This window comes from Thermobia domestica, chromosome 10 (genome assembly GCF_964235325.1).
Source record: "Thermobia domestica chromosome 10, izTheDome1.hap1.1, whole genome shotgun sequence".
In the NCBI taxonomy this organism is placed as follows: Eukaryota; Metazoa; Arthropoda; class Insecta; order Zygentoma; family Lepismatidae; genus Thermobia; species Thermobia domestica.
In genome coordinates this window covers 17,494,303-17,510,748 of record NC_137463.1, presented here as the reverse complement: position 1 = coordinate 17,510,748, position 16,446 = coordinate 17,494,303, and the positions used below count along the sequence as shown (strand labels likewise).

The 16,446-nt window shown below is 35.6% G+C and overlaps 1 protein-coding gene across 10 annotated transcripts in view; it reads left to right on the top strand.

Annotated features, from left to right (window-relative positions):
* Mbs (Myosin binding subunit) overlaps positions 1-16,446 on the top strand; it is a 284,430-nt gene that overhangs the window by 89,362 nt on the left and 178,622 nt on the right. For all 10 annotated transcript variants that reach the window (XM_081727797.1, XM_081727795.1, XM_081727802.1 and 7 more), the window contains exons 4-6: positions 7,075-7,234; positions 13,557-13,701; positions 14,683-14,825. In XM_081727797.1, the coding sequence (XP_081583923.1) occupies positions 7,075-7,234; positions 13,557-13,701; positions 14,683-14,825 (448 nt within the window). The remainder of the gene's footprint in view (positions 1-7,074; positions 7,235-13,556; positions 13,702-14,682; positions 14,826-16,446) is intronic.

Here is a 16,446-nt window from a genome sequence, read left to right as displayed (position 1 = left end):
TTCCCGTAATTAGTGATCAGTTTTGTAATAGTAGGCTATTTGAATTGTTTGACATTCGTAAACTTAACAAATTTCGTTGGAAGCTGATGCATGAATCAGCCCATCATCTCACAAGAAGCCGTAAAGACTTAAAAATTCTTCCCTTAATATTCGTTTTGCGTTGTGGCAAGCACGTGGCTGTACGAAACGTGAGGAAGAAGATAAAGCTGGAGGCTCAAGTACTTCTAGGAATAAATCTCTTCAATGTGGGCCACATGGTTTTGATAACTGAACGCCTTTAGCTTCTCTCATATTCCTCCCCCCCCCCCTTCCCCCACGTACAAAACTACAAGTTCTCATTTGGTCAGTGACTAATAAAATTTACCATTTAGAAAATGCCGCTGTAGATTCATTTCTGGACTTACTAGTATCTTTGTTATGCTGCAACACTATTGTTTGGCGCTATTAGAAAACTGACTAGCTTCCAAATGGACACACGTTAACTTTTGAGCTTCTTATTTCGTAATCTGAAAAAAAAAAAAGCGTCCCACAGTTCTTTTTAAGAGCCTTACACACTAAAAATAGTACAAAATTTACTATTTCTTGTGCTTTTTTTCATAAGTGAAAGGAGATTATAAAGCTAGATAATGTTATTTTACAACAGAAAATATGAACCTGAAGAATTTTCAGTGTTGCCATCCATAGAAATTACACTGTCACCAAAATAACATTTCACCCCAAATATAAGTTAAGGCAGCGACCAGTGGAACCAACTCAACTGCATTTGATTACGTATCACGTTGTCTTTGAATCCTGTGAAATACTTTTTAAGTAGTAGTTGTATTTAGTGTGTAATAAACAAAATAGTTTTAACATACAGTTATTAAAATTAAATCGTCATTTAAAAGCTAGTTCACAGGATTCCAAAACTACATGATACGTAATCAAATGCAGTTGAGTTCGTTCCTCTAGTCGCTGGCTTAACTTAGGGAGATTTTGGGGGAAATGTTACTCTGGCAACGTTGTAATATCTATGGATGGCAAAACTGAAAATTCTTCAGGTTCATATTTGTTGTTGTGGAATAACATTATCTATGATTGTGGTAAGTTGCATTTCATTATCTCTTTTCACTTACGAAAAGCATGCAAAAGAAAATAGTAAATTTTGTGTTATTTTTAGCATGTCAGGCTCTTAAAGCTAAAGGGGAAGGACAATTAATTAGAGTGAATGGTTGTGAAATTGAATTTTTTGTGCTCTCCTACCAGGAATCCAATCCAGGACTACGCGCATAGAAGGCACATGCGGTAGGCCTCATAATCTGAAACCTTGGATTAGAATCACATCCAAATGTCAACCTGACAGACTTACACATGATTATTGCTCAGTCCCACCAGACTCTGCTATGAAAATTTTAATTAATTTCCGAAAATTTCGTAGCTCTTCCCGTTGTTTTTAGTGTAGTATTACTTCATACGGGCTATCTGGAAATTTAGTAATAATCTTTTGATTTAAAACTTAATTTTAGTTTGTCCCGTATACAAAGCCACGCCATCGGCTTGGTATAATTATAGTTAACTGTAGGGAAGATACCATACGCTATGTAGAATATATTAATACATAGTATGTGGGGAGAGGAGGGCGTTTATATATTTTTTTGCTTCCCTGTGATCAGGTTGGATACTTTGCTTGTAATAGACAACCCAAACAGTTCTACTGAATTTCAGATTGCATAATGTCCACGTATCATAATTATCTATAAACAGTATTGTTCCTGTGTGAAGAACGGGCGGGATATTTAATACCAAAGTATTAATATCAGTGATTCACAAATTTTCGTAAATCACAGTACATGAACCTATTTTTCTTAACAACTGTTTCCGCAGGTTACATGGTTTTTCGCATTTGTTTTCGGTACTTACGTTTGCATTTTCAAACTTAGCTAAGAGTACGGCTTACAAGGCAGGTTACCTCGGTGTAACACGCCGGTTGTAATGAGATTGCACAGACATAGAGAACATTTTTTTTTTTTTTTTTTTTTTTTTACGTGTACCATTCACGTGTACAACATTGTTATAATGTGCCACAGAAATGAATGAAGCGGGTGGCAAGGAGCAGGAATAAAAAGGAAACGAAAACAGAAAGTACGTGTTCTTGCTTTGGGTGCATACGTCGACCGTATGCGAAAGATACACAAATTCATCTTAATTCACGAAGATGAGAAAACACGCAGGAAGGTTGCAAACGCCATTCGTATAGATAGCCAGCGAGACAGTACTGCACAGTGGGTTGCATATATCGCTTAATGGGAACAATGATGAGATGAATGTTAGAAAGGAAAATGTATGTAGGCAGTAGTAACACAAACACAAAAATGTTACTATTACTGTTATGTTATACGCGAATTTTCGTAGTGATGTAATGTTGATACTCACCCGCGCTATTGATATTACTGTTGCTGTTTATTTTACGTATGTGGACAATCTGCTATTACATCCTATTGTGCTATGCATTTTTGTTCCCATTACGCGATATATGCAACCCACTGCGCAATACTGTCTCGCTGGATGTCTATACGAACGGCGTTTGCATCTTTCGTGCGTGTTCTCTCATCTTCGTGCATTGAGATGAATCTATGTATCTTTCGCATACGGGCGACGTATGCACCCAAAGCAAAAGCACATACTTTCCGTTTTCATTTCTTCTTTCTTCCTGCTCCTTGCCATCCTCTTCACTCATTTCCATAGCACATTGTGACAATGTTGTACACGTGAATGGTCCATTTCCGGATGTTCTGCTTTCTTTGCATAGATGTGTTCCACCTCATTGCTTGCGTGGATTATGGGTAGTATTTCGTACATTTAACATTTTCCGATCTCTCTTCTCGTTCTCGCTATATTCCACACAATATCATTTTGTCCCCATTTTTATGCCCGTATTTAACCCTTTCAATGTGCTTCTTGGCCGATATAAAAAAAATACGTGTCACTTCTTTTTCGAAGTGCTCTATGTCTGTGCAATCTTATCAAAATCGGCGTGTTACACCGAGGTACCTTGCCTTGTTAGATTAATACATAGGAAGAACTTTGAACCCCATTGTAGTAATGTGGCCCCGCGTACCGTAGTCGCTAACGCTTTCGCCTTCGGTGGGAGCGGTTCCGGGTCTGATTCCCGGTGGGGCCACTCCGTCGAAAAAGTGTAAAAAGCTTTTTCAGGCCAGCCACCGTGAATGAAGTTTTCCTTATTCACACCAGGCAAATGCCGGGGTGGTACCTAACTTACAGGTCCCAGCCCGCATCCTTCCTTCCCCTTCCCCGGATAGTATGCTCGCCGAGGAACGTTATCCCTCATACGTGACGGACTAACATGGCCATAGATGCCGAAAGCCCAGAAATCTAAATCCTAAATCCCTAAAATCCCATTCTAGCCATAAAATTGATGCTCCATAAGGATGTAAAACGAGTCACAATCAAATCTGTAAAGACATTAACTTCTGTTTGTTTAGAAGTTTACAGTTTACAGAAAACAAGGGTCTTATGTGTAATTCAATAGTTTCCAAGAAATTTATTCTTTTAGTTAAGGAAACTCTAAATACAAGCAATTAATAATGGGAAGAAGGAAGAAACCTCGGAAAGAATTCCAAAATGACCTCTATATACCATCCCAGTATTTGCTGATAGGCCTGGTTTAAACCTTACAGGATGTTCGGACACAAGATTCGAACCCGAAACGTCGATTACAATAATGAAGCATCGTCTCTTTATAAAGTATAAGTTTTTTAAAAAAGTTAAAAAAAAATGGGCTTTTAACGCAACGCAATATCACCTTTCAATTTAAAAATAGGTGACAGGTGTCGTAAACCTGCCTCAAAGTAAAGCGCTTTTATATATATATATATATATATAAATGGATGTTGTTTTATCAGTCACCAACAATACAAGCGAAATCATTCATAAAATGCATCGGCGACAGTTAACGTTGCCACCTGCTTAGTCTGAACGTAAAACCGGTTTTCTTTCTTTTAAGAACCGTGAGTCATCGATGCTGTTTGCATGATCTGGGTCACAGTTTTTTGAGCGAGACACAGCAAAAACAGCAGGGGATGGGGAAATGAAACTGTTTGTAAACAATAGTTAATTTTCTTGATACTCGAAAATACGAGGAGGGAAAGAAAAGTAATTGTTTTCTTTCTTTAATTTTTACGTTTAGAGGATATAGGATACAGTATAATATGTATTGAGATTCTTCTATTTTGAGTCTTATTTGAAGTCAAATTGTTACGTAATAGATGAGATGTAGTAACAGTATATGTTTTAATTCATCACTTGTTGCTTGTGACTTATTAAAAACTTTCATAAGAAAAAGAGACGCACACGGAGGAAATTGAAGAGGGTTCATCGCCTCAGTAACTAAAGATAGATAAGTCAGTGTGAACGTAATACAGCAGAACATACAGGGTGTTTCAAAACACCGACAACGTTCGGGAACTGATTCCTGACACCAAGATAAGAGAAAAAATATAGACCAACCTGCGTGCACAAATGCTTCCTTTTGGAGTTGTAGACTGCCGAAAACATGAAAAAGTGAAGTTTAGAGGTCCATAGCTCCAAAACTATGGGACATACCGTAGTCGGGTCAAGACTTCACGCGGGAACTATGTGCCCTATCCTAATATCCATGTTTCAGAATCCTGCGGTACTTCCGCAACAATACCCGTAACCAAATTCCCTCTATAAAAGTTGTTGCGTGAGTACCTTAGGATTCTGAAACATGTACTTTTGGATAGCGCACCTGTTACTTCGTAAGTGAAGTCTTGACCCGACTACGGTAGGTCCCATAGTTTTGGAGCTGTAGACCTTTAAAGTTCATTTTTTCATGTTTTCGACAGCCTACAACTCTGGAAGGAAGCATTTGTACACCCAGGTTATCTATACCTTTGTCTTATCTTGGTGTCAGGAATCAACTACCAAACGCTGTCGGCGTTGTTTAGAAACACCTTATATAAATGCACAAACATTCCACCAATAAAGTTAATGTCCTACTTTTTTAATTCATGAAGAGGTAAAGAAGACGAGAGTAGGATTGATAAAACTAAAGAGAGTACTGTATCAGTTGAATTCGACATTTAAATCATTTCAGTACATGCTGATATCTTCCTCGATAACACATTGTCTAGCTACATTAGATTTCTTGAAAAACCTACTAGAATGAGGTATTCCTAGAAGATTTGAAGGAACAGGAATCATCGAGAAAATAATTCTAGTAAAGTTTCCCTCTTTCATACTCAAGTACTGTTCTCTCATAAAAACTCTGAACTTTCAAAATATAAAATGTCAGCATTAATAATTTATATTTACTACGAAAGAATAAACGATGATACTCAAGAAATGTCTCTTACGTATCTTCTTCGAAAAGAAAAAGTGCTGGAAATTTCTAGTAGGTTTTCTGATGATTAAAACAGTCTGACATTTTCTAAAAAAGAGTCATATTCTTTCAACTATAGCATAATACACTGGCATTTCATAATTTAAAAATTCAGTTTTTTTTTATGTGGGAAACTCTATAACGGAAAAATAGTAGTTGAATGTGTGTGGGAAACGGAGGGAAAGCTATCCACTAAATCTTCAGGAATTTTTTTTATGTATTTTAACTACAATTATTTTTCGATGTTTTAGATGGTTTTAAATCTAAGATTATCTAAATCTAGGATTTTTTTTAAAGGAATCTAATGTAACTAAGCGATGTGTCACTCAGGAAGATAGCAGTAAGTATTGAAATAATTAAAACATCAAATTCAAGGGTTAGTACATTTCTTTGTATTTATAGAGTATTCTTTGTTCACAACACACCTCAGCCGTCAGTAGCAGGAATGCTACCGAACTTTAGAAACCCTATAGATCTCTGAATAACAATCGTACTTCCAGTGGAGGATTTTTTTTTTCTTCTTTTTTGAGGATACAATCATTGAGCTGCAGGAGAGAAGACAAGAGTGTAAAGGCGTTCCTTCAAATCTTGAACTCGTACGAAGCTACGAGTTCTTATCCAGTAAACAGGGAGTGGTTAACACGTTTTAATTTTTTATATTATGTGTAATATACAATTATATGCAATTAAAATAGTCTACATACTTTTGCATATTCTGATATATATATATATATATTTTTTTTTATTTAAAAGCCGATAATTTAGATACCTAGGCAATCCTCTGGTGTCTTTGACGAGGCAAACGTCACCTTGGAGTAGTACCTTTGCCTTGTCCAAGATATCAGAAGATTGGCTTCTAAATAATAATAAACGCAAAGGTAGAGAGTAGTTTCCACTGACGTTCAAAACTTTGTTTAGTTCTTCACCCACCTTCTTTACCCTTTGTACAGAGCGTTCAAAAAGTCTCTATACACCTGAATTGTCACATATTCAAAACAACGAGAAAATTATTTTACTCAAAATTTATTATATTTTATGGCATAAAAGCACTATGTACAGGGCGTAGCATATACACACACATTTTCACAGCAAATGTTGGAAATGTCCCCCATGAGCCTCCAAACATGCTTGCACCATGATTCAGGTGTATAGAGACTTTTTGAACGCTGTGTATAAAAACTAGAAAACAGCTTTACTCGTAAATTACTCATTGTAGCTTTGGAAAATTCAAGATTGCTAATAAAACTCCAACTGACCAAAGCAGTTATATATATATATATATATATATATATATATATATATATATATATATATATATATATAAACTGAAATACAATCTGAATGCAAAACACGTCCACTTGTATTCGGATTTATTGTATTTACTCAGATATATTGTATTGTATTCAAGTGTCAAAAATTGGATATTTCTCCCATAACATGTCTGAGGATGGCTATGATACATAGCCGAAACTCTAACACATATATACATATATACTCTTACACACACACACACACACACACACACATATATATATATATATATATATATATATATATATATATATATATATTTAAATATCACTGCCTACTAGATGAGTTATTTCTTCTTTGTGATAAGGCATTTTATTGAAATAAAAAATCCAAGTTGTTGATATATTTGCATATAATTTCAGGAATCGACTGTGATGAAGCTCGAAGTGAAGAGGAGCGATTGATGATGGAGGATGCGAAGGAGTGGCTAAACTGTAATGAAATTCAAGAAATTCCTCATCCAAAGACTGGTGCTACGGCTCTCCATGTAGCTGCAGCAAAGGGCTACATCAAAGTCATGAGGTAAAATCCCATGTTGTATGGATTTAAAGGAAATTCATGGATACCTTAAAGTAAATACATATTACTTATTTTGTGTTTTAAAGCATATATATTTTAGTTTGATTTTTTTTTTAACACGTTGATTAGCAATTTCAGGCAGAGATTTTTAGTTGATAGGAATATGAGATCACAGCGCCATACGTTGCTCCTATTTTTTTTCTTTCTTCAAATTAAAGTAATTTATTTATTTTTTCTTCTACTGTTTTGTTTTCAATTCGCCGAAAACTTCCAACACTCATAAGGTCTTTCATTCTAGTGTAAAACCAGGAGGAACGACTTTTAGGAGAAGTCTCCTTAGGATAGGTATTGAGAACGATCAACAGTTTGAAGAGAGAAATTTAAAGAACAATCGCTTTAATCTTGATACATTCGGTTCGATTTTTTTCCTGAACCGTAGACATTCTTGCATTTGGGAGCAAATTTTAGTTTCTCATGAATAACCATTTGTCGCTTACCTTTCGTTATGTGAATAAATCTAGGGTTGATGCACTTACAATACCTGTATTTGTTAATTATTTATTAGATGGTGATGTGAAGTAGTGAAAGTCACGTAATAAAAGATCCGCTTTTTCCTTTTGGAACCACCCCTATAGGAATGAACCCAATGACAAAAATACGTGGTTACTAGTATCATTTCTCAATTTCAACTGTATACATGATTGTTAGTCTAAAGAACTAGAAGAAAAATGTCCCTTTTCTTGAGAATGTTAAAAAGCATTATTTACTGATTCGCTTATAATATCTGATTGCCACAATTATCGCTGATAATGTAGGCATGATGGATCAAAGTATATTACATTAACCTGGCGACGCACATATGTTTACAGGTATATAATGAACCTTGTAAACTATTATATTATTTTGTGTAATTAGTTCAATATTTGTCATCATCATCATTATAGGTATTCTGCCATTATTGGCAGGTCATTTGCCGCAGCTGAAGTTTTCATGCACCACGATCTTCCACTAATCTCTTCGTCTTCACATATGATCTTTCAGTTTTTATATCTTCCATTAATTATAACCTCCTCCTCCCTCTCTTTCCTGTCACCATATCCTCTAGCATGTCCCTCATGATAACAGTTTCTTCTCAAGCAATGTCCCAACCAGTTTCTCTTCCTGTTCTCAATAATACCTAAAAGTGTTCTTTTCTCCCCCACAATTTCAAACACCCTCTCATTCATCTTCCGCTCGATTCAACTAATTCTTTCCATTATTCTCCACCCCCACATTTCGAAGGCTTCCAGTCGTTTTTCACCAGTTCTATGTAGTGTCCATGTTTCCGCCCCATACAATAAAACATTCCACACGTAGGATTTTATAAGTCTTTTTCTCAACTCTTTATTCAAGGTCCTACAAAACAAACTTTTCTTCCTCCTAAAGGCTTCTTTCGCCATTCTTATTCTTGCTTTTATTTCACGTTCGCTCTTCATGTCATTACTAAGAATACTACCCAGATATCAAAAACTATTCACTTGTTTTTTTTTTTTCCTCCCACTTTTATTTTTGACACAGACCGCTACGTTTCAATCACCATAGCTTTTGTCTTTCTAACATTTATTTTCATCCCATATTCTTCAAAGCCCTTCCTCAAGTTTTCTAACATCCTATTGATTTTCTTTTCAGATTCTGCAACAAGCGCCATATCGTCTGCAAATCTTATACACTGATCATTCTACCTCCTACCAAAATGCTGTCTTCATCATGCAGGCTCTTTTTCACTATCTTTTCTAAATAGATGTGAAATAATGTTGACGAGAGACAGCATCCTTGTCGAACCCTCCTTCCAATTGCACTTTCACCTGTCAGTTCCTCCCCGATCCTAACACTTACTTGTTGGTTCATATATAAGTTTCGTATGAATATTCGATCTTTCCACTCCAACCCAATCTTTAGAACTCCCTACAACAGTTCTCAGTTCACGCGGTCAAAAGCCTTTTCTAGATCAATAAATACAGCATACACCTGTTTCCCTTTTTCTATAAACCTTTCACCGATCACCCTTAATAATCCAATTGCATCTCTTGTGCCCTTACCTCTCTTGAACCCAAACTGTTCCTCCTCAGCCTTTTCGTTTGTTCTTCCATACAACGTTTTGTTCAGTATTCGGAGCAGAATTTTAGCTGCATGAGATATGAGACTAACAGTTCTATGATCTTCACATCTCTTTGGGTTCGATTTCTTAGCCATCGGTATCATGATCGTCTTTAGGAAGTCTTTCGGCCATTTTCCTGTTTCATATATTTCATTACAGAGTCGAAGCAATACTTTCTTGCCCTTGTCTCCCGTATTTTAATGAATTCAATTGGTGTATTATCTATCCCGGTAATAATATTTGTAAAAGCTATTATTATTTTCTGGCAGTATTACGTATATACCATGGTTGAAGACTACGTCATGGCAATCCAGTAATATTTCAATAATCGAAGGATGTATTATACAATTGAAAGAGTATCCATAATGGATATTTTGTTGGTAGAATCATGAAAGAAAACCGAAACATCCCTGTGACATACACATGTATTATTAATACACATGTTTAAAATAAATCATTATGATAAACCCTCAAAATAGTCATGCCGACCCACTAATTTTTAACGATATGCAAATGAGGACGGGAAATGCAGACTACGAAAGAAAGCCTGACATCAGTACTTTACTCTGGTCAATAAATGGCTCTGTATTGTACTGGATGAACACAAAGCGCTGGGAATACAGTTAAGAGTCAGTCGTGGTGTAAAATGGAAGTAACAAGAGTGGAACCGCGATCATACGTACATCAAAGTGGCCGTCCTCTGGTGGAGAAATGCGAGTGTGTCGTCAAGAATTGGTGTTAAGGAATAATGCTCTGCCATAACTGTCAAGATAGGTAACAACTTTTCATGAGGAAACCAAGCAACCAGCGACATGAAACGTTCAGGCCGTCCTATGAGTATGTGTGTATCACGTCCCGTGTTGGGACATTTGTTGAACGAGAAACGATGGATGCTGTGTGAATTAGAGACGGAGACTGGGATTGAGAAGCACATAGTTCATAAAATTTTGACGCAAGATTTGAACCTACGTAAAGTTGCATTGAAATGGGTTCCACATGCCTTTATAGATGTTCAAAATTGGACACTATGTGCAGTTTGTTACGATCACGTACAGCGCTATTGGAATGAAGACAATAAGATTAAAATGAGTTTGGACTAGTACATATGAACCTGAGCTGAAATAGCAGTCCTCAGAATGGAGACATCCAGGACCACAACGTACGCAGAATCCCTCTCCCACACGATTGATGGCGATTGTGGCATATGACACAAGGAGAGTACTTGTTTGTCACTTCGTTCCTCGTGGCATCACAGCCACATCAGCGTATTACAAACACTTCCTGCAGCGACATCTACGACGTGCTGTTAGAGAGAAGCGTCCAGATCTACTGCATAATTCAATCGTACTACACGATAATTCAAACCCACAAAAGGCAACTTATATACAATACGTATTGCGCCGATGGAAATTGGAAAAATTGGAACACTCAATGTATTCACCGGATTTGTCAGCGTGTGATTTTGACCTCATCTGCAAGGTGAAGTAACAATTACATGGTAGACGATATGCGGCCCACCTCGATATTGAAAGTGCTGTGCGTGAACAGATCAACCACTTCAGACATGGTGCAAAAAATGGTGCTGCTGATGGTATTTGACGGTGGCAGCGTGTTGTGTATAGTGCGGGAAATTATTTTGAGTGTTTATCATAATGAGACAAGTTTTCTAAACATGTACATTAATACATGCGAGATACCAGGGTTTTCTTCCTTGATTCCTACCAACAAAATATACATTATGCATACTCTTTCAGTTGTATATAACCTATTTTTAATACATTCTTCGATAGTCGAAATAATGTTATTGGGTTGCCTTGATTTACCCTCTAACCCTCGTACATACATACTTCCCAACCCTCGCTAGAGCCCAAATCCTTGCATTTGTGTTCACAATTAAAGAAATGCATCCGAAAGCTCATACAGCTGTTCATAAACACGTGCATTTTTCTTGCAGTTTCCATACCTCTTTCCATCCCTTTTGTTACCGTTGATGCTAGGTTTGCCCCTTCCACTCAACAATATATACAGGGTTCATAGATATGTACAGTAAATCTTTCCGAAAGCTTCCTTTTTAAAGAAAGAACATTCGTTATTTTTATTTTATTTTATTTTATTTTTAAATTCATGACAAAACATTTTTTAAGAAGAGGACTGTGGTGCGTGTTGACATTGTATGACTCGTCTAGATAGAGCCTACTCTGAATTTATTGTATGTGAAAGGAAAAACATCTATAAAATAACCAAAATATTGTTGCAGGTTTAAGGGCTAATGTAAAACTTAAATATTTTTGCGATGATGTAGAAATTATTTAGAAGAATTCGACCAGAGGTCAAGTCGCCGATATTCTTCTTAGAGGATGCTTGTTAGTGTGGAAGTTAGTGTAGTGTAGAAGATAGGTTTCCGTTGCAACTATATAAAAGAAAAGCATGCATATAATGGACGTACTGAAATAAAATAAGATGCTGTACGTACTTTAGTCAACTTACAGTATTTATTTCTACTTCGAGTTAATAAACGCAAAACTTAGTGAACAGAAAAACTCAATAGTCAAGGACGTTTTTTGTACACAGCAATGCTTGTCTGTTCAATTTTCCACAGAGACTTTAACCTGGGGAAATAAACTAAGCATATCAGTGTCATTTCGACGTGAGGCATGTTGCATGTAAGTTCCTTTAAACTTTAGACAGAATTCTGATAAGTCTTTAGCCTACACTCTCTTTCTAACTCAGTCTTATTTCTCTTTTTCCTCCACCTCCTCTTCTCCTTTCAGACTTTCCATATAATTCTCAATTAAAGCATGCGTATGCGTCGTGTCTGCTTCGATTTGCTCATCACTGTCTGTTTTGATAAAAATATATTTAATCTCTCATAGGATGTCAAAACTTTCTAAATGCTGCACTCCGAAACTTTAAATTTTCCGTTAAGAGGCTTATTATGACTTCCATTGTTCACGTAATACAGTTTCCGTTTAATCAAGGGAATTTGACACGATTTTCGCCAGTAAATTCATGAAACCGTGAAATATTTCCGTTTAATAAAGGATCCGTCGAAGACAGGCTTTACTGTACATTGTGTAAGTTCTAAACACAGGCGTTGAGTCTTTTAGTACGAGTTTTTCACAGTAGAAAAATTTGTACATTGAAAAATTCGCACAAGAAGCATCAAGATAGATGTGTTCAGAAGTTGTTAGTATATATATACTGTAGTTGTTAATTTCCATTTACACTGTCCCAGCGGGAACTCATGTGGTGGTTCGGATCTCACGTTAAGCTGTAGGTCCACGTCATATCACGTCATATAGCCTCGATGCCGAACGGAATTCTAAACCCCAATTCAACCCACCATTCACCCTATAGGTATTAAATAAACTTTTTTTTTTTTTTGGACAAGTGAAGGCAACGAAAATTTAAACGATCGATGATAATTAAAGAAAAAATAAAAATAAATTCGTAAGTGTGTCGAGAAGAGCAAGGTGAATACCATTTAAGTTCGTTTATAATACAGGTCTTCAAGAAGCTTTCATTTGTTCCAGTGTTGAAACAAGATTTTATAACGACATTACTAGAAATAGAGAATCTCAAAGCAAATGAAATTGTGCTGTGATCCCTGGAAATGTAGTGATATTAATTTTAGCATAGAGGTTTGCTAATAAGCGGTATACATAGATAGACCAGAGAAACGCATTAGCGTGGAAAGTGACATGATTATATGACAGTCTTGTAAACTTATTGATTTCCTCTCCTGTTTCATGGCAAAATCGATAAAATGAGTAGCCCTCTTGTTGATAAGCGATAAAATTCTTGGAACTTGGAGTGATTGTAAGTGTTGCAATATGGAAATCGATTTCTTAAATTAATATTGAAAGAGGTTTGGCGTTGAATTCTATGAAAGTTGACTTAAATTTTCTATCTGATATTCTTATTTTCATCAGCTAAACAAATATCGCATTTATAGATGTATATACACTTAGACTGTCTCCTCCATTGCGTGTTGTTTCTCATTAAGTAGATATTAATAATGCGTAATGGCATGTTAAAAAATGTTTTAAAATATGCTATAATCTGTTTTACAAATATCTTTGTGCGACTTTTTACTTTTAACTGCTGTAAATAATTTTCATACTCACGTTACATTCCCTTTCCATATGAACAGGAGGAAGAGATTCTAATACAAAATCTCTATTACAGTTTGCTGATTCAAGCAGGCGTAGACATAAATGCTCAAGACTTCGATGGTTGGACACCTTTGCATGCTGCAGCGCATTGGGGTCAGCGAGAATCATGTGAGATTCTAGTGGAAAATTTCTGTGATATGGATATTAAAAATTATGTAGTAAGTTTTATTTCGCATTATTTCCTTTGCTGTCGTTAGTTTAATGGAAATTATTTCTATTGCTTCTGTATGTCTTTTAGTAATTGTAATCTTGTAGTTGAAGTACAGTTTTTTATCGTGATTAAATTGATTTATTATATTCATAAAGCGATGTCTTGTCAGTTAGCGAAAAAGAAGTAAATATATGTAAAAGTAGTCACATTATAGGTATGAGGATTACGTAGTCAGTCGACAAAGGGATAAGTAAATACGACACACAGTACATGACGATTGTGATAATGGATGCATTGTTTTGAGAATTTAAGTCAGGTATGTGCAAGTTGGAACAGGGGGTGGGCCAGTCACAGAGACGTTGAGACAATGTATAACATTTCCGTAACAATCGAATGGTCATATTTAGTGGAGAAACTCATTCATCGTATACTAACATCACAGGAACTGTTATAACGGTGACCAAAAATATTTATTTACTAAAAGTAAAGCAGGAATAATCTATTTATTTCAGTTTAGTGGGGAATTTGATTCTTTGTATTCTGAACTGGCTCTCAGTGTTTCGTGGTACACTGGATATTCCAATGCGGATGATATTTTCCAAGATGGACATCAGTTTTACATTATGAAGGAAGTATATTTTCAATTAGAGGTCAAGCGGGCCGGATGAAATAGTTCAGTGTTCCGGGATTTGCCCGAGGGCCGGCTGTTGCACATGGCTGATTTTAAGTAAGAGTCAAAAAGATCTGTTCAGGTTGATCCAACTGTGTATTGTAACGTATTCTCGTAGAAACATAGATGTGTAAATTCGTGAATTCTATTTATTTCGTGGCTTCCAAGTCAGTTTGATGATTTACATGCTGTGAATGTATAATCATATATGAACAATCGCGAGAAGTTGCTGTTATTTTTCTTGGTTATTGTGTAAAAATTTGTATTTTTTGTTTGTTTGTTCACAGAGAGAATTGAAATAAATACCGAATTTTTCAGGGTCAGACAGCATTTGATGTTGCCGACACTGACATGATAAAAATACTTGATGACTTGAAAATGAAACAGGCGAGCATGCAGAAGAACAGAGCGGATATCAACGCGCTTGCACAAAAGAAAGGTGCAAGTACACCAAAGAGAAGGCAAGTATAACTTTTTCTGTAAAGAGGTGATTATTTGGATTGTGTCGCTCAGTGACATATCAGTGGTAATTTATATAGCTTCTTCGTATATCCCAACTCGTGATTTTCACTTGCTGAGGAATTAGTCATGAAAAAGAGCAGAAGTCGTTGTCTTATATAGTGCATTCACGCCTGATTTAACAGCTGCAAGATAATATTGATTTGTAGCAAATGTATTAGGGTTGTCATTGAGTCTCTCTCATACCAATAAAGTTTTGCTTCATATGTTCACTTTTAAGATAGGAGGTAGCTACAGAGCATCATCTATTTTTATTTATTTATGTCTGTCGATGTTGAGTACAATTAGTTGTAGTAAATATCACATGTCGAAACAAGAAAAAAAAAAAAAAAAAATAGGTTTGCTGATGGCCGCTATAGAATATTAAATAAGCATTAACCGTGTACCCAGAAAGAATATGTATTATTTTATATAATTTTGACTTCTGCGGGGTCTTCCTAAGTAACTCCTCTCTCTTGCAGCTATTCTTTTTCTTGAATATTTATACACGAGGGGGACATTCTTGGAACACCAAAATTCACTGATCTCTTTTTTGTAAAGTTGGTACACCTCGTACATATTCACCTGCGGGCTTCTATCGTTGAAAAATGAATTGCAAGCGTATAAATGGTATAAAAAGTTATTTAATTTTCACAATATTGCAAGTGGTGATGATATTTAGTAAGAAAAATGCAAAACGGCTAATAAAAATGTCGAGAGTTTTTTTTTTCGGAAAAACCTTCTTCTATCTTCATCTTACTTAAAATTCAAAGAGGATTTAAAAACATGAAGGAGAATGTGTAAAGGAAAATAAATTAAAATAAAATAAAAGGATTAAGAAATGTAAAACACAAATCTTCTGTCAAAAGTTAAACACATACAAATAGGCACTCCTGTCATTATTCACTGCTGTTCACTGTTCTCTTGCTTTCCAGATGGTGAAAGTATGTAGTATAAGGATTGATCCAAATCATTTATTTCTCCCCTATTTAAATTAAGTATATGTTTCTCTTTATGGATGTAATATGATTCTTTGATTTTTCGTTCCATTGTTGTTTTTGCTTTCTCAGTTAAACATGAATCTGCGATGTTACGGTTATAATCTCGAAGATGCGTTGCCAGACCAGACAACTGTTGCATGCTCCGAGATTTTGATGTACGAATGTGTTCAGGTATTCTAGTGCGAATATTCCTTTTTGTTGACCTATATTTTATCACACTGACATTTTACCCGATAGACGCCACTCCATAATTATTTAAATTATTTACAAAAAGTGTACCTACCACTAATAACAATAAGAAACTGTGTACAAATGATCTTCCAACTCTATTGTACAAATTTAGTCCTATTTACATGAAAACATTTTCCCATTTATCCACATCTCTTTACTTATATCAGCAAGCATATGTTGATAAGTGGGGAAAATGTTTTGATGTCAATAGGACTCATTTTGCGCAGTTGCATTGAAAGAATGTGTGTGTTCGAACATTTGTTCATAGATTATCATTATTAGGGGCACACTTTTATAACAATTTTTTAAAATACCTTTTAGATTATTCCCATTTATTTTTCAAGGATGAAAG